The sequence below is a fragment of the Rhinolophus sinicus genome, chromosome 2 (genome assembly GCF_057876585.1).
Source record: "Rhinolophus sinicus isolate RSI-liver-muscle chromosome 2, RSI-T2T, whole genome shotgun sequence".
In the NCBI taxonomy this organism is placed as follows: Eukaryota; Metazoa; Chordata; class Mammalia; order Chiroptera; family Rhinolophidae; genus Rhinolophus; species Rhinolophus sinicus.
Genome location: NC_142502.1, coordinates 172,547,090 through 172,571,136, shown reverse-complemented (window position 1 = coordinate 172,571,136; position 24,047 = coordinate 172,547,090). Strand labels below are relative to the sequence as shown.

The 24,047-nt window shown below is 45.6% G+C and overlaps 2 protein-coding genes and 1 long non-coding RNA gene across 12 annotated transcripts in view; 2 read left to right on the top strand and 1 right to left on the bottom strand.

The window, feature by feature from the left end:
- MRPL33 (mitochondrial ribosomal protein L33) overlaps positions 1–13,648 on the top strand; it is a 32,426-nt gene extending 18,778 nt beyond the window's left edge. Inside the window, exon 4 of the mRNA XM_088796239.1 lies at positions 13,559–13,648. Coding sequence (XP_088652365.1) covers positions 13,559–13,648 — 90 coding nt within the window. The remainder of the gene's footprint in view (positions 1–13,558) is intronic.
- Positions 1–24,047, bottom strand: part of RBKS (ribokinase) — an 82,652-nt gene that overhangs the window by 6,427 nt on the left and 52,178 nt on the right. The window contains exon 8 of one of the 7 annotated variants that reach the window (XR_012496287.2): positions 16,774–20,775. The exons of 3 other annotated variants lie outside the window; for them this stretch is intronic. Coding sequence is in view for 3 of the 4 variants with exons in the window: in XM_019735339.3 (XP_019590898.3) it covers positions 7,894–8,055 (162 nt within the window). In the remaining variant the exon portion in view is untranslated. Of the gene's footprint in view, positions 1–7,734; positions 8,056–8,086; positions 15,722–16,773; positions 20,776–22,077; positions 22,123–24,047 lie in introns of those variants that run through there. 3 more of the 7 variants (XM_019735339.3, XM_019735341.3, XM_088796237.1) reach the window with 3 other exon arrangements.
- The window catches only part of LOC141571522 (uncharacterized), a 50,296-nt gene continuing 41,976 nt past the window's right edge, over positions 15,728–24,047 (top strand). For all 4 annotated transcript variants that reach the window (XR_016020491.1, XR_016020493.1, XR_016020492.1 and 1 more), the window contains exons 1-2: positions 15,728–16,263; positions 17,388–17,578. This is a non-coding gene — a long non-coding RNA (uncharacterized LOC141571522). The remainder of the gene's footprint in view (positions 16,264–17,387; positions 17,579–24,047) is intronic.

The following is a 24,047-nucleotide window of genomic DNA, read 5'->3' as shown; positions in this document are numbered from 1 at the left end:
GGGTGTGGGGGGCATTGGGTCGTGCAGGAGCATGCATTTTGAAAACCTTGGCAGTGTTTCTTAGTGACCAGTGGACTCTAAAGTATGTGGTTGGGATAAAGACAGGCTGACTGTGGGCCGGCCTCACTGAAGTGTCGTGATTGCCATATTGGAACCTATCAGCTCTTATATGGAGAGCCTTAATGCTACGTCTGTTCTTCCACTCTGAATGTGTCTCTTTCTTCTGGCAGTGTGGACTTTGAAGTCAGATAGATTGGTATTTGCAGCTTAGCTTTGCCACTCAGTAACTTTGCAGCATTGGGAAAAATTAATGTAAATTGTCTGTGACTTACTTTTTTTATAAATGAAATGAAATTATTAACATCTTCCTCATAGGGACTTTGTGAATCTATCGTTTCCAGCCCCTCAGTTACCAGAACTCTTTAACACCCGTCGCTACTGCACTTACCTCTCTCCTCACTCCCTTGGCCTCCCTTGCTCCGCTGCACACCGTCCGCAGACTGGACATGCTCATTCCATCACTGGTTCTCTCCCTGCCCTTCTTCCTCCCCACCCTGTTCCACCAGGGCCCCCTTGCTCTGTATCTAGTCTGAAAGCCATTGATTGTGCCAGTCTTCTTTACCTTATCTCGCTGTCTGCAAAACTCCTTTCCTTCCTTTCTTTAAAAGGTTCTGTTCCTTTATGTCTTCCCAGAGTGCCCTGTTTTGCCACAGCTACTCGAAACGCTTTAATCATCTACACGTTCAACCTAACAACCCCCATAAAAAGATGTTTTCTATTTCGTGTATGCCTTTGTAGGGGGGCAGGTATAGGTTAATTGTTTAAGTGCACATCAAGGAGGAGATCGGCTTGCAATTAGGTTGGACCATCCACAAAATGGAGAAGCGAGTTATCTGAGGGATAGATTCCACAAATAGATAAATTGTTAAGAGCCACATTGAAATTTATGAGTCTATACTGATATTAAATAAATCAAGGAAAAAAAAATAATGGAGAAGGAAAAACTCATCCTTAAAGTAGAATTCCAACTAGTAAATATAGAAGTTTGAAAAATCACCAGTTTGTATCCATCGTTGTGATAACCGATTCTGGCAAGAAGCATCGATGGATGCATTAAAACTGCTGGATAAAGGTTTGGTGAGGGCAGGATATTTACGTTTCACAGTATCTCCCCACAGGTTACCTATTAATTACAAAGGGAAAAGAGTAACTGTACGATGGAGGAGCCAGGTGGACACTGCCCTGACAGTGATCAACACGCTGATAATGAGACAAACTGACGTCACACGCTCCCGGATGTGGGGCCTTGGCTGGGCTACCATCGCTTGTGTGGTGTTCCTGCTCAAAGCGCACACCCTAACTCTGGTCACGGGAAGCATCAGGCGAATGTAAATTGAGAAAAGTTCTATAAGACATTGAGCTTGTATTTTTCAGAAACATCAATATCCAGAAAGACAAAAAAGGTTGAGGATCTGTTTCATATTAAAGGAGACGAAAGCCATGTAAGAGTTACATGCAATAAATAATCTTGGACTGGCTCCTGGACCAAAAAAATTATATGAAGAATATGATTGCGCTGTGCATATAAGATGATTTCAGTGTTAAGGTTCCTGAATTTGGTAATTATTTTGTTATGTACTTGTTCTCAGGGGATATATCCTGAAGTATTAAAGACGCACAGTCATGATGTCTGCAACTTACTCTCAAGCGATTCATAAAAAACAAACAAAAACATATTTATGTATTTTGAGAGACAGCAATTAAATATGGCAAAATGCTAATTGGTGAAACTGGACAGTGTATCAGAACACTGAAACTTTCCTGTAACTTTTAAAAAGTTAAACATTTCATTAGAAGAATTAAAGTTTTTTTAATGGAAGGAATTTTGCTGAAGAAATTTTAAAAATCAACATCAGTCACTTTGTAAATTTGCAGATTAGTCAATTTCAGCCTCTGAATGATTTCCCCGTTTTTCTTAATTAAGTGGACACCTGCTACAAGTTGGAGTGAACTGAACTGAGAGCAGCTCTTTCCTGTACGTGGGAATACCCCATCTCATTGAAGCAATTTACTTTGCAATGACAGACTAGGCAGTGACACTGACCCAAAAGGTAAGGGGACTGGGAGGGAAATTTTCTGGCTGTGACAGTGACTGCCGAAAAGCAGAGGTCTGGGATGTTAGTGACAGGTTGTTGTGATGGCATTGTAGTGCCCCATGCCAGTAACACAACTGCTCACTTCTGTCTTCAGCCAAGAACTTTGATTGGTGCAGTCCCCATGTGTTCAACTCAGGAGAGGCCAGAAATCTTGTCTGCTTCTTTTCTCGACGACTCCCCAGAGTTACACAATCCTTGAAAGTAGTATGTGCTCAATTAACGACTGCTGATGGACCGACTCTCAGGTGCTCACATCCCCACCATCTCACTTTCATGGAAGTGGGATGGTGGGAGGTGTGGGTTGTGTTCCACCTTCTTCACAGACAGGGCAGCAGTGGGTCCTCTGGGCCCAAAAGAAGTAGGGAGGCCCCTGGCTGATGGGCCATCAGCTCAAAATCACGAAGACCAGTAAATGTTATCTTAAAAGTCATACTACATCCAACAGTGGAGAAGCTCTTTGAAATTTAAGCGTGAAAGGGGAGGAAAAGTACTACTGAAGCTTCCCAGAGGAGTAGAAGGGTAAGGGAGTGAACTTTTGTTCTGTGTCAGGAGGCAGCAAAACCCGGTACTTTTATACACACACAAGTCTGACCTCATGTCATCTTTACCCCTGAAACTTGAGGGAACTGTCTTAGAGACATGAATTTGTACAGGGTCACACAGTCAGTGGCGGAGCTGCAGTTTGCACCCAGATCCAGTAGATTCCATGCTCTGTTCACATCACACCACACAGTAAACGGTGGTGGGAGGCAGGCAGGCAGGCAGGCAGGCAAGAAGGAAGGAAATCCAGCTGAAGAGTCTCTCCCTCTTAATGTCTCATACTCCTTTGCACTGCTCTTAGGACACCTACGACATTGTACTATTTCATGTACAAGCTATAGTCGGGGACACTTGGAAAACTCTTTGAGGGCAGAGACCACATCTGTCCCCTCTCTCTCCTATCTTATCACTTAGTGCTTTGAGTTGACCTGACCTATTGGTTCTAGTTCCATTGTGCTCTCTTCTGTGGGGGCCAGATGACCCTCTCTGAACTACGTGGGACTTTCCTTTGTGTCACTGAACATGGAGGTTGTGTTGCCACAGCCCAGAGTTCCTTGATAGTCTCACTGTTGAATCTGTTTATACCACAAGGCTCTCAAGTGCCAGTAAACTGCTCGGCTGTGGATTCACATCTTCAGTATAACTATTTTTATAGACAGGTATGATTTTTTTTTTAGATGGAAAGTGCTTTAAAAGTGGAAGCTGTATTGTATCACTGTGACTTTCCTGTAAGTAAAGTACTTTCCAATCAATCATTCTTGGAGTAATGAAATCGTTCTCATTGATACAACGTGGTGGTTTTAACCTTTTACTGAAAATTATTTTTGTGCCAAAGGGGTGATGGCATAATAAGAAACCTTCAACAGAAATACCCATGTGGCTACTATTCATTGTCGTCTCACAGTGATTTCCTCTTAAGGAAGAGCCGCTCTTACAGAATGGATGTGGCATTCGAAATTCCTGCGCTCCTGAGGGCCTTGCCACTCGTGGGTTCTGACACGTTCTGCTCTGTGATGCCCGTGGAGGCAGTGAGAGACTCAGTGAAGTGAAAGGACAGCAAAATGTGCCCTATGGAGTGCCCAAGCCCTCTAGTGGGGTGGGGGGTGGGGGGGTCAGCCTCCCCGCAGGGCTGGTGGGGTAGGGAAGACTCGTGAGCAGCTGGAAAGAGGACCCCAAGGAGAGAGTGTGAGAGGTAGGCACCCCTGAGGGCAGCACCACTACTGGGGTGTGGGGGTGGGGTGGGCTGCCTCTGCCACTCGGACCTGAGGCAGTGTTGCCCTGGGGAGGTTGGTTGCTCGTTTCCCTTCTCCCTTTCAGACCATCCTCTCTGTCCACCTGCCCACTCCCTATTCCTTCCCACTGCGCCAGGCCCGCCCGGAGCCCTTGGCTATGACCATGGGTCCACTCCCTCAAGAATTTACCAGCTCACATTCCAGCCTCTGCGCTCTGACGAGAGATAGACGCACACTGATAAACCTCGTGGCGCTGGCAGTACATGCTTGAAATGCTGGCAGTGAAGTGGCTGAAGGTGCCACCCTCGCAGAGCACACCTACATGTAATCCAAGTCCGATGGTCTGCGTTAGCTCTTTCGCCTGAGGTTCTGCTCAGAGTCAGGCCTTCTGCTCCGTGCTGTGCATCTTACCCCCGTTATGTCCCAGCAACCCTGTGGAGGCAGGCGGACTTGGGCTGCAGTGGACGGTTATGCGAGCTGGCACACACAGGGTACACAGGTGAGGGGTGACTGGGTCAGCAGGCCATGCTCCGCTCACTAAGCGCTGTGCCTCTCCAGAGGGATACCTCCTTCCAATTTGCACAAAGTGCCACACAGACGGGATTCCAGGAGGTTAAGTAACGTGCCCAAGGTGAAAAATAAAGGCGGTAAATGGCAGTCAAGAGTTGTACCCAGGACAACAGTGGAAATCCAGCCAACAGAGAAGCTATTGGGAGAGAGAGACTGGGCTTTTGGCTACTGCTCAAATCTTCCTCTTTCCCCAGGGGAAAGGCTTATGGTTTCTATAGCTACGAAAAAGGACAGGGATGAGAGAGTGAAGGCCATGAATCTCTAATGATGTCCCCCTGCGTGGGGTCTTCTTTTCCTTTGTGTGCTTAGGGCACGATTAGAGGAGAGACTGTGAACAAAGTTGCGTTGGGCAGGTGTGGGGGGAAAGGGAGGGTGCAAACGAAGCAAAGGTTTGGGACAGAATCTTCAGATGAACAACCAGAGAGTTCAACCTGGGTAAGGAAGGAAGAGAGGTCAGGACGGGGTCAAGAGGTCAGAAGAAAGCGGGAGCCAAGGAATATGAGAACAAGTATAGGCGGAGGTGAGAGGGCTGATTGTGGTCAGAGAGTGGGACGTGAGGCTGACTCCCACAGAACAGAAGCAGTGCCAGGTATTAACCCTGTCCTGGGAGTCACGTGGGAGGGGAGGCTGGAGTGGAAGTGAAGAGTCACTGGAGGTGAGGGCACCGAGGAACTATGAGACCTGGTGATGGTTCATCCTCATGGTACCGAAGTCATCCGACATCATGGCAGCTTTGGGGTGGAGAGAAAAATGGTGATGTAGGTGCCAGAGTCTTAGCTAAACAGAGAACGATCAGGAAAGGAGGTCCGGGCTTCCTAACTGAATTGCATAAGCCTCAAAGATGCAGGAATCTCTTCAGGAGGATAGAAGGGGGTGGGCTGCAAGCTTTGGGATCAGGAGCAGCTTTCACCTGGGGAGTTAAGGGTGTAAATGAGCTTGCTTTTGAGGAAGAGGACAGCCAGAGGGCTTACGTGGAAGGTTTCGGGGGGAGAAAAGCACAGCAGTAAAAGCGACTCTTTTAGGTCCCCATGTCTCTCTGACCCTCCTCCTTTGTCTCTGTCACAGGTCCCTCTTCCTCCTCTGGTTCCACAGATTATTGGTATTCTCCTGGGTTCTGTCCTTCGCCCGTTGCCCTTCTCATGCCCCACAATTTCTGGGGTGTCTCAACTACTATGCAGTGAAAGTTTCAATTGCTGTGAACTCGATGAGTCCTAAGTCACTATTTTTAACCCACACGTTGCTCTATTTTCAGATTGAATCTGCTCGACCAGCCCCATGTCTCTTGCAGGCAACTTGAACTCAGCATGCCCGAATTGAACTCATAACTACCCGAACTTGGGCCTCTTCTTATCTTTTCAGTTTGTGGCACCTCCACATTGAAAATCTGGGGCTCTTCTGGTTAGTGCCCTGCCGTATACGTCCTTAACCACCAGTTGCCAACTTGAAATGCTCAATGCTTCTCTAACCTGCCCTCTCACCTCCTTCTGTACTCCTACTGCCCGACTTTTCACGTCACCTCTAGAGGACCACGCTGACTTCCTAACTAGCCTCCCTGCCTCCAGTCTGGCCCCTTCCATTCCGTCCTGTATACTGCTGTACATCCTGGCCACCTCACTTCCATGCCTAAAGCTCTTTGAATGTTTCTCATCTTTCTTAGGATAAAATTTTAGCTCCTTAGCACGGCACATGAGGCTCCCTAGCCCACTTTCCCAGTTTCAACTCTTCCTCCTGTTCACATGTGGAACCTTGGGTCTTCATTCGTGGAGCTATCTCGGCTTCGACTCCCTAGACTAACTCTTTCTCATCTTCTAGGACCCACTCACATATCTGCTGCCTGGCACTCGATGCAAAGCACAGTGCTTGCCCGACCCCATGAACCTGGGTAGGGACCCTCCTATAATTTGGTCTTTGTTGCTTCCATACCCTCAACGAGTGCAATACTAGGCTCCCGACGGAAACAGGTGCTGACTGAATCAGGGACCGTCAGGAGGACGGGTGCTGAGTGATCGGGCCAGGAGCACACGCTGTCCCGAGAATGCCCTGTGGGAGGGATGACAAGGAGACAGTCTAGTGAAAGTCCTGGTTTGCCAAATTCCAGCTGGTAGAAAAGTGGATGAGTTGGAAGGTATTAAGTGTGGTGGGGAAAAAACACTCCATGTGATGCAAATCCCCAAGGTAAGGACTTGTCAGGCGGCTATAGCAGATCTCAGACAGTCTTGCAGGAATGATGTCAGCATGAAGCTTCATTTGTTAGGAATCTGTACCCACACTGTCCGGGTGATTCATCACCCAAACTGCCGAGAGACCCTAACAGTTAAAGCCCTTGCATTCCTCTTCGATGTCTGAACACATTCCATTTGACAAGTAGATACCACTTTCTTTTCAAAACCTCTGCCTACACAAAACTATTCAAAGCCTACACTGTGGACCTGAATTCCTCCGCCAGGCTTGTGGTTTCAGAGGCCAGGGAAAAGGCAAATGGGATGAAACATGACTAAATCCCCAGTCAATTTCTTCTTCACAAAAAAGGATATTGCAAGGGGCTCAGGAAAGGGGGAGAGAAGAATGTAAACCCTCCGGGTCCCCGCTGCCGTCCACCCCATGCAGTCAAGGCTGCACCAACTGCTGAGGGCGCCACCCGCAGGCTAGCCTCCTGCTTTGCTTCCAGGTTCTAAGAATGCAGTGCCTGCCTTGTTCCCGTTTGCAGAAGGTTGCGGCATGAATATCTGGTTGGGCCTTGGAAAGGAAAAGTCATTCTTTGTCCTTAAAGGGCTAATCAGGAGACTTGCTGTCATTTTCCTCAGGAAGCAGCACTGAGGGAAAACAAACCAACCTGGTTTTAAGTCCTGCCTCCCCCCTTTTGTTAGCTGTCACCTTCTAAGCATGGTAAATTCATTATCTTTACACCTACGGTGAAACCCCTCTGTGGTAGCTGAGAAAAGTGTTTTTCTCAAGTGGGATGCTGCAGTAAGTGGTCTGGCTGAGTTTAAGCCCAGATTTCACCACTCTGGCAAATTACTCCACCTTTTTGTGACCGTTTCTCTGTGCCATGCGAACCCACCGCACAGAGCTGTCGTAAATGCTGAATTATTAGGTTCGTGTCAACGTAATTACGGTTTTTGCCTTCTTTTAACCTTTTAAACCGCAATTACGTTGGCACCAACCTAACAGATAATGTACGCAAGAAGGCCTAGCACTGTGCCTGGAGCAGGGCGGGTGTGATGGACTAGATGGTATCACCTCGGATGCCCTTTATTTTGCTAACGTTTTTGGAAATGAAAGTCTGTAACCTAGGTCAGAAGGGGCCAGACAAGGGTTCGCAGATACAAAGAGGGTCATGATCCTGTGGCTCGTAGGGCAAGGGTTTATGCTGTGACTGGCTCTACATTCCCAGCTCACAGTAGAAGGATGAGGGCATCCAGAGATGCTGTCACAGCCCGGAAGACGCCGAAGAGGCAGGAGCCAGTGTCCTGTAGCGCTTGATTACAACGGAGGCCAGCTGCAGAGAGTTCTAGCACTGGCATCTGTGTGTGCTGTGGTCTCTGAAATCCATTCCTCTGTGGGGGGAGGAGAGATACTTTACCAGAGCTGTAAAGAGGGTGTGAGTAGATTAAAGAAATGTAGAGAGTATAAAGGTCCCTCTTGTCAGTGCAGCACTGGACAATCTGGTAAATCTCATGCTTTCATTTGGGGTGAAGGAACAGAGGGAGAACAGTGAGCGAGGCTTCTGGGAAGGGCTGGAGGACAGCAAGGGAAGAGGGTGACCTGCTGGCAGGGAAAGCCGGGCGCCTCCACCAAGAGGGCTGCTCTGATGGAGGACCCCGTTTTCCATCACAGCAAGCCAGCCACGGACAGAGGGCTGCTGCGCAGGGAGAGGAGGTGGTGGAGAGCCTGGAGGGCGGCAGGCAGGCTGAGCAGATGGTGCGGGGACAAGATGATTTTGGAAGACATTTCTCTAGTCGTGCTGGGGGGAACCTGAAGTCGGGGCCTCTCCTGGTTCGTGGTGGACATTAGGCTACCTGATCCACCTTCTTCGTGTGGCTGACCTCACTCAGTGTGAGCAGAAGGAGAAAGGTCCTGGTTAACCGTTCATTCCATCCAGGGCATGCCTTCTCAGCTGGATAGTACCTGCGCACGGGGGACAGTCATTCTTGTAGGGGGTGGGGAGAAGGGGTTGTGGTGAAAAGAAAAATCTTAGATACAATGGTTTGTGGCTCTCCAAAGGGACACAGCGCATAAACAGAGATGATAGGTAGATAGATAGATAGATAGATAGATAGATAGGAAGAAAGAAAGAATATCTGTGGTATTCAAGTTTCATGGGAGAAGAGGGCAATTAGGGGAAAAAAAATTCTTAAAAGGCTCCTTGGGGTGGGTGGGTGGTGACGAATAAAAGGGTGAGAAACAATGAAGCCGGGCCTCTTGTCCCAAAGAACTGCCAGTGGCCCAGTCAGGGTCTCCCAGTGCATTAAGAAGCCCTCGCCAGCAACCTCTGAGTTGTAAGGCACACTCGGCAGGTGTTGGTAGCTCCCTGCTTTGTTTCCACTGAGCCAGAAATTCCTACATCTCCCAGCCAGTTCCTCTCTAGTTTACCTCAGTCGACAGTCTCCATGGCCACCAGTGTGCCATGCCCACGCTCTGGAGTGAGAAGATTAGAACTAGCGTGGCCTGGCCTAGCTTCTTCCCAAGGCAGGGAAGTGCAAAGGTTCTCTCCTAAGCAAGCAAGACGGAGTGGTCTGATAAACATACCCTGAGATACAATGCTGCTTACACAGGACGAGAGCCCCGTTTCACAACTTGGATGGGCTGTCTTCTCTTATCAGAGTATGTTTATGTCATAAGGATGAGATCACACCCTTCCCAACCTCAACCTTCCAGCCTTCCCTAAACAGATCTGTTTAGAAACATGATGAACACTGAAAATCCAGGTTTCTTATCATTATTGTATAAGGTCTACTGGTTTTCTAAATAATCTGTAGGGAACATGATAAATCGTTATGTCATAAATGGACACGACTTTGGCTTCTATTAGCCACCTTAATTACGTTTAAATTTCAATTATTAGGCTGAGATTGTCTGCTTTTAAAATACTCTGTGATTAAAAGAGCAAGTATTTTCTGCTTTAATATATTTTAAATGACCACTATTTCATATTAATCCAGTATGAAACTGCATGCAGTGAAGTTCCAATGTGCTTTTTATTTCTGTCTTTTAAATAGGTAGTGTTTCTCCTGGCTCAACAGTTTATGAGCTATTTGATTAAAAAAACCCAGCTTTATTGAGATAGAATTCACATACCATATTATCTGCCTGTTTAAAGTATACAATTCTGTGTCCTTGAGTACATTCATAGGGTTGAGCAACCATCATCACCACAGTCTAATTTTAGAAATTTTCGTCCCCCTAAAAGAAACCTCGTACCCATGAACAGTTACTCCTCATTCCTCCCCACCACCCCAGACCTGGGAACCACTAATCTGCTTTCTGTCTCTATGGATTTGTTCAAATCCACATTTTTGAGCAAAATCATCTCATATTCTAATTCCATAATTAACTGAGAACTTACTATTCCATGATTAACTGATCATTGAATCCTAATGAACCACTTCGGTTCCTGCCTAATCTCTTGATTTCAGCTGGCACCTCGTGTGAAAAGTGAAGCTGATATTGCCCAGAACTGTTGTGTGTTATTAAAACTGCATCCCCATAAGCACGAAGGCAAGGGCTTTAGCTTCCCTCCTGCCCGCATATGTGCACTAAGTTCCCTATAAAGTTGTCAAGTTATAGCCTAAACGTACCAGGAACTTGCTGTTGAAGAATTCCTATGGTGAAGTGGCTTGTAAAGGCTAACCCCTGAGGCGAAATCCACCCACTTTCTTTTCAAGCACAGACATATTAACTGGTCTGGTTAGTAAACCCTGATTTCTGTAGATTTGGTTTGCTTGAGGGATTTTCTTTCTGGTCCTCTTTGCAATGATTCCTGTGTGTCAGCGGACACTTAGCGTGCTTTTTGAAGGTCACAACTTCCTCACACAGGGCTGACATGGCTGAAATGGACGGCTGGTGTGTGACAAGTTCTGGGCATGAGACCCTCAGTGTCCACATACATATCCGTCTTGGACGACCATCACAAAGCTTTCCATAAAAAACAGTATGTCTGAAAAACGGATGTATTTTTGTAGCCCCTTGTAGCCACTAATCAGGCATGGTTTTCCTGTCTTAACACCAGATAAATTAATGGGCTGAAATGGCAGAATCTGACACACATCCACTAAAATGATGAATCAGTCATTGTATAGACAAAAAGGTGGAACTCCTAGGGGAAATGATAAATACAGGCGTTCTCCCCACTCTCTGCCCTGACATAATGCTCGGACTCCCAGAATCCAGTCTGCAGAACGACACGTCTTTCACTTTTTCTCAGTACTTTCTGGTTTACAGAGTATGTTCGTAGGCGTGCTTCCCTTCGCATCTCATTACAATCCTGTGAAGTAGGCAGAGTGGGTCTTTCATTTTCCAGGTGAGAAATCAAGTGTAAGAATGTGCTCAAGGTCAAATGGCTAGGTGGTAGGAATGGGGCCCCTCAGCTGAAGGCCACTCTCCATTAACGCAGTGCTCTGGGGAGGCCAAACAGGTACTCCAACTTGACTCACAAAGATCTGGAAACTTCTTGTCCGGAACACCTTTAACAGCTGGGGCACATCTCTGACTACCCTTAATGAACGCAATACTTCATCTTCTAAGTCTGTGGTTCTCAAACTCCAGGGTGCTTCGGAACTGCCTGGAGGGTTTGTGAAGCTGATGGCTGGGCTCCACCCCCAAAGTTTCTGATCCCTTCAATCTGCGGTGGGGCCCGGGATTTGTGTTTCTCATGCAATCCCAGGTGATGCTGATGGTGCCACCTTGGAGAACCACTATCCTAAGGAATTTATTTCTGGAAAGAGTGAATCATTTAAAATTAAGTCTAGCGATTAAGGTGGGGGATCATACGAGGGACTTACACCATGGGCCAAAAACAATGGGCAACTATAAAGAACAACACCAGCGCTGAAGGAAATTCAAATAAAGAGGCCCCCGGCAGGTTCTGACCAATGGCAGTTTGATTGGACTAAAAATGAAGGTTCCCAATGTAACTCCTTTAAAAGGGAGTGCAGTCTTGGATGTGTGCTCAAGAATTCCTCTCCTGAGTGTGTAGGAACACCTTGCACAGTGGAACATGTGTGAGATGTTCTTTATCAACCTTTTATTTTCCAGCTTTAGAAAAAGAAAAGCCACGGAAGAGACACCCACATTAGAGAGAATCAGTATTAAGGAAGAATGAATAGCTATTGCCAGCAGCCGAACTAGTCAGATCTGTATAACAGGGGTCCTTTCTATGCTGCAAACACGAGGGGAAAACTTTGACTCTTCCTACCCTGACTTTTCTGGAAAAGGTGAAAAGGTCTAATTTTGGATGCCAAAGAGAAACACGGAACATTTTATGGGGAAAAGACTTCCAGCAGCAAAGAAAAATGAATTACATTAAGCACTTAAGCTGGGAGTCAATCCTTTGTGTCACAGCAGGGAAAAAAAGAGGTGGAGGCCTGCCTAAATATTGCTTCTAATTTTATTTTCAATTCTACATTACATTAAACTCTCCTTGTCCTCTTAAATTTAAAGCTACCGCTGACACAGATTGCTGTGCCTTCTCTCCTTTGACATCAGTATTTCTCTTGAATTATGCATTTCCATCTGGAATGAGGTTTATAGGGCTAAAGCCTCTTTCATTTAGATGGATGTAAACAGACAGGGATCATTGGGGGGTTGAATATAAAATCAATGGTGGGGAGCAATATATGTTCAGGGCAGCGTTTCACTGCCCCAAAGGACTGTAAGTGGTCTTACAGTGACACTGGTCTTACAGTTTTCAGCGTTTTGATTGAAATTCAACTACTTGAGGACAGGAGTGGGAATTTGGGATAAGGCGAAGCTCCGTGTTTTGCACATTGCTTGAGTTTAGAAAAGAGGAGACTTTTATGCTTTAGTTACAATCATTTAATGTGAAAAATGTTCTCGAATCAAAATGGTCCCATGAAAGCAGCTATATCACAATGTGTTTTGGCTGAAACTGGCTGTGCCCAGCAGCCATATCATGATGTCACTTTGTCCCCAGTCCAGCCCCAGTTTGACCAGTGGTAGGCCAGCCTGAAGAACATGTAAGGGTCTGTTGTCAACTTGGGATTCGGTCAGCCCTGCTCTGGCGACCTGGGCGTGGCTGGGCAACGAAGCCAGGAGCCCAGGGGTTCAGGGGCAGGGCTGACATGCGCTCAGCAGGCGCCACTCTCAGTCACAACCTTCACTGCTCCTCTGTGTGGCTAGCCACAGACAATGGCCTCCGGAGACTTAAAACTGGTTACAAACCCCATTCTAGCCAAAATGTCTGTGGTGGATTAATTATTCTATAATTTAAAGAATTCCATGATTAATGAAAGAAAAGTAGAATCCTAAATATGAGCTAAAACTGGAATAAAAAAGGCCCATTCTTCAGGCCATATTAATGGAAGCTTTGTATATAAATAACTTTATACATTGGTGATTAAGATGGCACTTAAAACTAAAATGTCTGTTAGTGATTCACTGGGTTCTAAAGCCTGGCCTTCTGTGGTCAGCGACCTTTTTTCTTTGTGACTCCACTGTTGTAGACAGAAAACAGTTAATCCAATATGACTTCGTATCTCACAGAAGATTCTACTAAAACATTTTCTGCCAAATGTTCATCTTCCAACAGCTGCTTTTTCATTTCAGTGAGAGGTACTTGAAATAAAATCATTGTTCTCTGTGAAAATTGCATGCTAAATAATATAGAGCCACCAGATTATTAAACGGCAAAGGCATTTGATAACATTAGCACCAACCACAGGTTCCACTTCTGCTGATACACAAAATTTTGAGTAATTAGTCATTGCACAATATTGTATTTATATCCTTTTTTGCTTGAGCTGTTAGGCCACAAAATCAGCCGGCAGTTGCTGTTATAAAAGGGTTCTCTGGGTTATTTATAATGTTTCTGCTTCCGTCCAGTTGCTGCTTCACTCTTGGGTCTTGGGCCAGGTCTACACTGTGAAAATGAAGGAAGGAACTGAGCAATCGTTCTGTGAATTTAACTGCTGAAAGCTGGTGTGGAAGATTCACAACACACTGTGTGTGCATTGGCTGGAATACCTGGGCTTGCTCTCTGCACAACTCAGGTGCATCACACACTGGCTCATTTGTCACTTCATCGGGGGAGAGCGTGTAGTTACGTGAAGGCAGGAGGAAGCCAGGGTCTCAGGCACAGGTGATAGTGTGAGATATCTGAACTTGCATTATTTTGCAGAAGAGTTTCCTTCAAATGTTGCTTCCTTTAAGTGAAGGATACATTTCTGCTCCAAATGCTTCTCTGTTACGTGGATGAGTGATTCCCCAAAATGGGGGTGGCTGGCAACCAGGCAGGCCCCATGGGAGGACACACAGGACTCACCTGAACATCATTTCATTTTATTTTTTGTAAATTTCTTCCTGTGCCGTCTGCAGAATCACTGATGATATGACTGTTTCTAATTGCAGTAGGTCTTAGCTCTTAGGTGGGTCAGGGCTCAAAAAAATCCTGAGGACCACTGAGACTGGTAGATGATCTATTTGTTTTGACCGTGAAATAAGCATCCTTTTAGTTCCCCCACCATTTTTGAAGGGCATGAACTACCTACCTATGTCCTCTGACTCAAGCTCCTAAACCCACTTCTCAACATTTCTGTTGCCTCCTCCCGAGTCCAGGCTGCCATCCTCTCTCACCAGATCGACGCCCCCGTCTTGGGATGGTTCTCGCCGCCTCCAGTACCATAATCTGCAATTCTTCACACCACAGCAATGTTTGTCTTTTTATAAAGTACATATCTGATCAGATCTACCCCAATGGTTTCCCGCTGCCCCTAGGAGAAAGTGCAAGTTCCCAGCTGTGGCAAATAAAGCCCTCACAACCCATCCCTCATACGGCTTCTCCAGTCTTCCTTGTATTCGAAGCTCTTTCCAAACAGAACGACTTGAAAAGGCACAAACATGACAGGACATGACATGCTGTCTTGATGCTGGGCTGTTGCAGGAGCTGCTGCCTCTGCCTGGGTGAGCTTTCACCACGCTGGCTTAGCCTTCAGCTCACCTCCTTCCCTTGCCCTCTCAATGCAGGGTCCTTGGGCCCCTCGGGCCAGGTGGGTCCCTCGCTGCACTCCCACAGGGTCCCAGGTGATCACCATCACAGCACTTCTCCTTCTGACTGTGTGGGTTCCATGCTCTTCTAGACTTAAGCTGTCTGGGTCAGGGGCTGTGTTATCACACGTGTGTCCCTCTTATACCAGTGCATGCGTGCTGTGGGGACAGAGCCCCAGAGAGCAGATTCCACGCTCGCGGCCTCATGTGGAAAGGTGCTGGCTCGGGTAGTAGATGGCCGTCACCTGTGGCTAGTTGGCCGTCAGCGGTAACCAGTTAGCCAATTAGCCACTGATATCACTGCTGCGGCTGTGGTAGTGAGTAGAGTCGGGAGTCGAGTCGGTGAGTCGGTCAGTTGGCAGGCAGAGAAGCGGACAGCAGACTGCAGATTGTGTGGCTGCAGCCGCCAGTGAGACGATAGTGGTATGACTCCCCTACCTATGGCTCTGTGGGTGTTCCTTTTTGGCCTCACCACATCCTGCGTTCTTGTATGGGGAGCGGGAGCTGAGACCCTGCAGGCCGCCCCGTATGACAAATGGCGCAGCGAGCAGGATCTCCCGCACAACACCTGCTCTTTGACGTGCAGAAAATTCAATTAACGTGTGCTGAGTAAATGAGTACACAGTGGGATGCGCCTCACCCCATTCTGCCAGTGGTAAAAAGACCCCTCTGGTAAGAGGGGTCCTTTCCATTTCTTAAAGGGCTGTTTTCAGCTCTAGAGGCCACTTCTGTTTCATCAACCATGGAACTACCAGGATGCTCCAAGAACAAAGTGACAGGCAGCCTAAGGACCCTGGCTGTGAACAAACCCTATTTCAGTCTTCTCTCTCTAGCAGTTTAAAAAGCCACGAAGAGTATCCCACACAGAGTGGACACATCATTTGAGAAGTCAGCAGGTAAACATAGCAGCCCCTTTAAGTCCTGGCACTCGAGGCTGTAACTCAGGGACATCTCCACCTCTGTCCACTTGGAGAACTCGCTGCTCTCTACAGTTCTTTATGGCTTGGGAAGAGAGAGAAGAGAATGAGAACCCAATTAATTAAAAAAAAAGACAAAGAGTAGAAAAAAGGGGTTCCAGAAGGAGAGGATCAAGAAAATAGGGGAGAGGCAATAATAAAATAGTTAAGGTGTTTCAGAATTGATGAAAAACACAAAGAGAGATTCAGGAAGAATTAAAGAGTCATGAGCAGTATAAGTAAGAATAAATTCAGATCTGGGTTCATTGTAGTAAAACTGCAGAGTGGCAAAGACCAAGAATTTCTCTGATGTAGGTGATGTAGGCTGAATCTCCATAGCACTAAGCACCTCTGGCAGAAAGGTCATACTGTGTTTGTAACGTTTTATTCTTAAAAACTACCTGAAGCAAAAATAACAAAATGTTAAGAATTAACAAAGCTAGGTGGTGGCTCTATGGGTGTTCATATTATTATTTGTACTTTCCAGTATAATTGAAATATTTCATAATTTATAAAACGGAAGGAAGAAGAAAGGAAGGAAGGAAGGAAGTTTGACTGGCCTTTGGACTACAGAGCAAAGGAGTAAATGTAAGTATTTGATGCAAATTATATTCACTTACAAAGTAATCTATACAATTAGATTCCCACAAGACTAAGAAGAAAACGATTTTCCTAACTCGGTACAGGATAGCCATGGGGAAGTTGTTTTCTAGCAAATGTTACCATGATTTTTCTTTTCTCAGTTTTGGTTGGTTTTGATCAAGGACGGAAAAGGATATAAAACTTTCAGTTTTTAGAGAATCTTCTCAGGGGAGATGTAATTCACCTAACCTCTGGACTCCCTCTATCCCCAAATCACATAGCTTTTTCAGGGGTTGTACTGTAGTATAGAGCTTTCATAAATTTTTAAAGAAATGGAAATAGGAAGAGGGAAGTGAGAGTGACTAGTTGCCTCTTTACACTCTGTCCCACAGTAGTACGTTCTGCGTGTACGCGTGTACACACGTGCCCGCGTGCGCACAGCATTCATGCCACTAACAGTTTAGTCACGGAGAGCACATCAACAGAGATAAAACACAAAGTATACACGTCACTAACCTGCAACATGCATCGTCTCACACAAAGGGCAGACATGTTCAGCAAGCTATGATCCACACCTGTTTTCTCATTTCCTTGTTCACCCATCAGCAGCAGCGGCATTGAGGGCAGTGGGCATGGTTCCAACTCACTAGGCTCTATAGTTTGGCTCCACATGGTTTTCTCACCTCCTCCTCCTGTCAGGCCTACCCAGGAAATGCTGCCACACAATGGAAACCACTTAGAAGGCCTCCAGTATGGCCCTGGCAGTCCTCCCGAGAACACTAGTGTAGCATTGGAGGTGAACGGCCAGGAGCAGACCGCTGGCTCACTGCCATGGGAGCACACTGATGGCCAGGACACTTACGGAGTGGGGAGAAGTGGCTTCGGTGTGGGCAGCTAAGAGGAAACGGAGTCTTAATTGCAGATGGGTGAGCAAGCTGCCACAGCCTCATACCATCCCTTCTTACTGGGAGAGGGACTATTTCCTGCCACTTCCATTTGGTACTGTCTAGGTCCGCAGAACACGCTCAATCTCCATTTAGATTTTGCCGAGGTTTAAAAAGTTGTTCTTTCTCTACATCCTACCTCCACCCTCGCACACTTCTCGTCTATTTCCATTGCTTTTCTTTTAGTCTCTGGCCATATTGGAGTTCCGAAGCAGGGCCAGGGGCCCCAGGACCCCTTGGGAGTCCCTAGGATGTGCAGGCTGAGGCGTACGTACGTGCGCGTCCAGCTCTGGCTGTGGGACCGTGCTTTAGGAAATGGAAAAACAGCTTCGTCCTTGGCCCTGTTTCAGTTCCTCAAAGTGAAGATGACATTTCTGGTAAGCAGTTACAATTAGATTTTTAGAGTCCTGGGTTTTCAACGGATCACATGCAGGATTAAGAAAGATAATTTGAAATATTTAATTCTGCCTGATTAGCTAGTAAATGAGGTGATCTGCTGATGTGGAAGTAATGTAATAGAGCTAATTTGCCCCCTGGGGCATGACAGATGTCTTGTGCCTTGTCAGTCAGTCTCTTTAGCCATTACCTTGTCCTCAGTCCTCTCTTTCTAGTCAGAGAACTTTTGTGTTGTCTTCATCTTTTCTAGGTAGCACCAGAGTTAGCAGAGTTTGCACAGAGATCATGTCCATTTATTGACATCATTCCTCAGGTTAAGGTGGCTGTTGCAAAGCCTCGTTTGGGTTTACTTACTTTTATGGTGCCAATTTCAGAGACATCATTTGCCCTCTGTAACTCAATGTTTTTGGTCTGGCCTTTCTATACGTGCAGGTAAAACAATCGAAAGATATGTTTTAAAATATCTCTATGTTTTAAAATAACTGGGTCATTATTTTGTTTTCAAGTCATTAAAAAACAGCATTTGTACCTGAGATTTATTCTTTCCTTTGGCATATGCAACGTAGAATTTAAGGAATGTAAGGAATCCTGTAGGTCTTCTAGTCCCCTGAGAACACGGGCTCAGTGAGGCTAAGTGACTGTCACACACACACAGTACTTTCCCAGAAGGAACTACAACTGTTTCCTTATTTCAGGAGGGCCTGATACCAAGCATTGTACTAAGCGTTGGGGTTGCCACAAAAGAACTCTCTGGGCTGGACCTTGAGGATGAGTAGGAGTTTGCTAGGCAGGGAAGGAGGAGTATTTTTCCTTTCATTAAACGAGAGAGTTTTGGAATGCTAAAAAAAGAGGAATCACCTTTTCCCCAGCCTCTCTGGTTAGCAGTTCAGGCCTCTCTTTAAAGAAGTTGAATGAAAAGATGATTTGATTATAGTCTCTAAAAAGGGTGCACCGCTTCTCTAGGTCTGGTCACGCAATGACAAGAATGAATGCGCATGATCTGTGCCAGGACCGGTGATACCTGGGCTGGCCTGATCCTGCCACACTGCTCTCCATGCAGTTCAGCTCTTTGCCCTGTATAGGAAGATGCTGCAGTTGAATGGCGGTGGGACCTGGGTTTCCCTTTAGCAATGTACAAACTCTGTCATGGTGAGTGATGCAAGCTCCTGGTACACACGACTTGGTACCTTTAAATAATCCAGGTGAAGTGAACAATCAGACACACAGGGACCTACTGAGAAATACCACATACTGAATGTTTACTTGTACCAGGCACTGTTTTTAGGGCAATTCAGGGGTTATTGCATACAAGGGAGGCTGCACTGTACTGCACAAAGCAAGCAGTGCCTTTGCAAGATCTGGCAGCTTTTGAAGATCTAGAGAAATGGAGCAATTATAGAAGCTTATATCATAACAAGTGACAAGGAAAGTCAGTGCTGGAATGCCACATAGGAGAGATCGAAGGCTACGCAGACCGCCACCAAATCAAGAGGCAGAATGGTATGGTAGAGAGTAAGTACATGGGTGATAGTCGGGCAGACAGTCCTGGAATCAATTCCTGACTCTGCCAACTTCCCAGCTGTATGACTCGAGGCAGGTCATTTGTCTTTGGGAGCACTGTTTCCTCTTCTCCAAAGGGGCATTCCCCCATCTTGCAGGGTGGTTCTGAACATGTGAGAGGATGGATAAGAGTGCAGCACCATGCCTGGCGCAGAATAGTGCCCTGCTTTTCATGATTAACCAAGAATCCTCATTCCTGAGAATAGGTCAGAATCAGGAATTTCAGGGGTCGAAGATGCCTCGGAGAGCACCCATTCCAGACGCATCCTGTTTGGATGCACAGCCTGAGCCCCGACCCTGCTGAGTCGTTTGCCCACAGCCGTCTGCTAGCTCATGGCTAAATCAGGATAGGAGCTCCCACATCACCTGCCCTTACCCTCTGGGCTCGATGACGACAGTAAACCGTACGCAGAAGTCTTGAGATAGTTCACCCAAGACGTGGTTTAGGCTGAGCATGTTTAGTGCATATCAGGTTATTTTCTCCTCCCAGAACAGGTGATTTTTCAGTATTCACTTTAGGTCACTTCTGAAGCATGTTCATTTGCTTTCTTTCTTGTGTCAGTCTGCTTGGGCCACCATAACCAGTGAACACAGACTGGGTGGCTTAAACCACAGAAATGTATTCCTCACAGTTCTGGAGGCCGGACGTCTAAGATCAAGGTGCTGGCAAGGAAGGTGTCCTTCATTCTGAGGCCCCTCTCTGGGCGTGCGGGTGGCCACCATCTTGCCATATGCTCACATGACCTCTGAGAAAGCTAGTCCTCTGTTGTCTCTTTTAAGGACATTAATCCCATGGGATCAAGGTTCCATCCTTATGACCTCATTTAACCTTCATTACCTCCTCATAGGCCCTAACCGCCAAGTACAGTCACAGTGGGTGTTAGGGCTCCAGCAGATGAATGTGGGAGGGGATACACCATTCAGTCCAAAGGCCTGTGTTACACATGTTCCTCCATCCCTCATGAGCCGGTCCATTCAGGTCTATTTCACAGAGGAGGCAGATGAACGATAGTATGTGAACTATTCGGTACCTAAACATGAGGCATCACCTGTGCCTGGTCCCTTTTACAACTCCTCCCGGTCATCAGCTAATGAAGACCAAGAAATGTGGCAAAAGTCAACGTCTGGCTCATTCAATAAATTATTAGTAGTGGAATGAGGGTGGAAGAGTTAAGCTGAGATACATACGCAGACCCATTCCGAAAGAAAACTTGAACATGAGTAAAATTTCTCTGAAGATCTGCTATGCATTTGAGTGACGAACAGAAACAGTGCAGCTTTGACATTTATTCTGATATTTCCAAGGGAAACTGTATCAAATAACATATTTTTGAGGGAAATTGTTTTTTTTAGAAAGATTAAGAAAAAAAGAAAAAAACAACTGTCAAAGCGGGTAGTGAAGTATCCAGACTTAAGGAGGCGTAAGTGCCCTGCATCTGAATGTAACGCTGTCCTGTTTCTTTGGCATCAGGAAACTCCATTCAGAAGTCACCTGAAGTCAGAGGGCACTCAGCCCCATCACACGGAGGTTCTGGAATGTGTGGGAGGTTCTTCATGAGACCAAGAGTGAACGGTGGCCAGTCACTGGCTCCTTTGTGAGGATAATGGCCAGTACAACCTGGGAGAATGATATCACTTATTTGCTAGATGTGGCTCCAAATAGTTTTCTCCTATGTCCTAAAGTCAGATTTACTCTGGATGTCAAAGTAATCCATGAAGTACACAGGGTGCTGGGAAAACTCAAACACTTCAGAAGAACACAGAGGAGAACGCAGAAGTCTTCCTTTATGACTCCTTCCCCGCATTCTACTCCCCTTCTATGAGTAATGACCCTAGCAATTTGTGGGTTTTTCCCAGATTTTAAAACATGCTTTTGTTTCCAAAAACTTGCTTTTATTTTTAGTTATTTAAAATACACGCCACCATACTATTATAATTGGACTTTTTTTCTACTGATGATTATGTAGAACTGTCCGATTTGTTTGTGGCTATTACAAAGAAAGCTGGGATACACCTTCTTGTACAATACTTATATACATGAGCATTTCTGTAGGATAGACGTTTAGAAGGAGATGTACTGGGTCAGAGGGAGACCACATTTTAAAAATTGGTACTGTCTAACTGCCCTCTGAAAACACTGCATGAATTTACATGCCCACCAGAATTATATGAGAACCTGTTTCCCAATTTACTTGGACTTGGACATTACTAATCTTTATTTTTTGCTGACCTGATGGGCAAAAAAGGGATCTTACTATTATCTTGATTTGCATATTTCTGATTTCACATAAAGTTGAACACTGTCTCATTTCTTTATTTTTTTGTATTTCTTCTGTGAATTGCCTATTTACATTATTCTAGAGAAGTGTTTGATTTTTTTTTTGAGTTGTAGAGGCTTCCCATAATTACACATATTAATCTCTGCTGTTGCAAATATTCAGACTTTCTGTTCATAGATATTCTGTTAATAGCTATTCATGCATGAATGTGCATGGAAAAAAATGTGGAAGAATTTACACTAAAAGGATAACTGGTTACATCTAAGTGGTAGGATCATGGGTATTTGACTTTGTTATACCTTTCTACGTTGTCTTCTTCCCCCCCTCCCCCAACACTAAGGATATGTTAATTTTATGAGTAGAAAGAAAAATAACCCCAGTAGAGTTATTAGTGGGGTAAAGGTGATGGAAGCTCTCAAGGCAATTCTAAAAGAGGATTTCCCAAGGTACTTTGAGTAGTGGCAATATCAATAGATACTTAATACTCCTAAGGTCAAAATTTGAAGCAAACAACAGTTACTTCTTGGATTAAAATAAATTGATATGACAATCAAAGTTAGCCTTGTTATTTTATAGTTACCTTTTTGGCATCCAAGATTGTATCACTCGTTATTCACAGTATTTTACTGTTCCAACCCTTTTTCAAGTATTGGCAGTCAACAGTAAGGGACACTCAAACATCTTGGCTGTAACAGAAGGTTTTGGACAGAAATGTGCCTCAGAAACTGTACTAATTATTAACAAATGCAAAGAATGTAGGTGTTGATCAGAAAGACAGAGGAAGAGAGAGTGCTGTGCTGGGGAAACACAGTTTAAGGAGACTAACACTGGCAGTGTCCATATGAGAGCTGGTGGGTATTCAGTGCTCTCAGGAGACTGTGGCTAAGTGGGAAACAGCACCTCAGCTTGCAGAGTTGAGGAACCCCTCTTAGGACACCTAAATTCATTGATTCTAATTACATCTGGCAATATTAGTTTGGCTTTCCACTGGCCAGGGCATTGGGGGTGGGGAGAGCGTATAGGATATAGGGTACAGGGAAAGGTCACACCAAGGTGGGAATAATGGCCTTTGAGATGCTGGGTTTTCAAAGACTGAACTGTCATTCTAGATGGCACCTCGGAGGTGGAGTAATGGGAGCCTAGCCTTGAAAGCAGCCTGGATGCTGAAGGCCAGACCCCAGGACGAGGGAACTACAAGGAGAGGTTAATTTAGAAAGCTATGGGTAACCCACCAGCCCCAGCAATCACCCCACCCTCATGAGTGCTTCCATGCAAACTTGAACAGAAACTCTCTGCACTTCCTACTGGTACAACCGCTAGTTTAGAGCTGAGTCTCAAGCCCTCAGTTGTCCCTTGGTTGCATCCATGCGGCTGGGCTGATGCTGCCGAGGGCCTTACCAGCAACTGTGAATACTACAGGACTGAAGTATATAATGGGTAGAAAGACAGGGAAGTAAAGAATAAGTGAGAGAGTCCCGCATGCCCCTGGCTTTTGATTCCTCTCGGCTTACTTATATATATACCCTGAATGATGATTTATTACCAAGTGAGGGATTCTTGAGAAGACAGATTTAGTCTATGGGCTGAATTCTTGTAATTAGAGTCTCAGTGTAGATTCTAGGATGTAACCACTTACATGTAGAAAAGCAATTTATATATAATTTTATAGAGCTCACAGGCCAAGGATAATTAGTGTTACAACCTCTTGTATCACACTAGCACAATAATCTTAAGATAGTACTGTGCTTAAACGTGTAACTCTGACTGTGAAGTGATTATTCAGCGCAATCGTGCGCACAAGGAAGCAAAATCCCTACCCTTCAGGTTGGAAGGCCTGCAGTGAGGACACGGGCGCTGTGTCATTTTGAGGCTGAGATTCAGACAACATAGAGAGATGCGAAAAGAGACACATCTGTCATGTCTTCCAAACTGAGCTGAGGACATCTGCAGCTACTGCTACCATCTCACTCTAGTACAACGGGAAAACGGATGCAAAAATAGAAGTGATATATCCAACTATTAACACTGAGGCAAAGCAGGATTGTGCAGAAGCATTGACGTAGAATGGGAAATGGCTCCTTCCACGGCAGGCTGTCTGTCTCAGGGGGACAGTGTGCCAACTAACTAAAGATGTTTCCACACCATCCATGCCATCCCTGATTTACTTATTTAATTTTTTTCCAGCTTTATTGAGGTATGTTGACAAATTAAAATTATACATATATAGGATTCAGAACATGATTTTTTACAAGGTGTACACAGTAAGGGATTAGGAGGAGGAGAAAAGCGAGAAGGTTACAGACCAGCTGAGAGCAAGTAATACCCTCCTGACAAAAGGAGCCCATTTGTTCAGAAGGAAAATGCCTCCCTTGGAGTTCCTCACCTCATCATGTGAATTGTCTCTTTTTTAGTAGACTTATGAAGAAGCCCAACAGTTGTGTGCAAAACAGGCCAGAATTTTAATAATGAGAGTGCTGGATGAGAGGACAAAGGTAGCACAAAAAAGCTGAGGGAGATTCTGCACCCTGAAAATAACTACCCTGCTTCTTGTGTCACCTCCGCTCTACTATGGGGTTGTTGGGAGCCATTTCAGTAGATTCAGTAGAGCAAG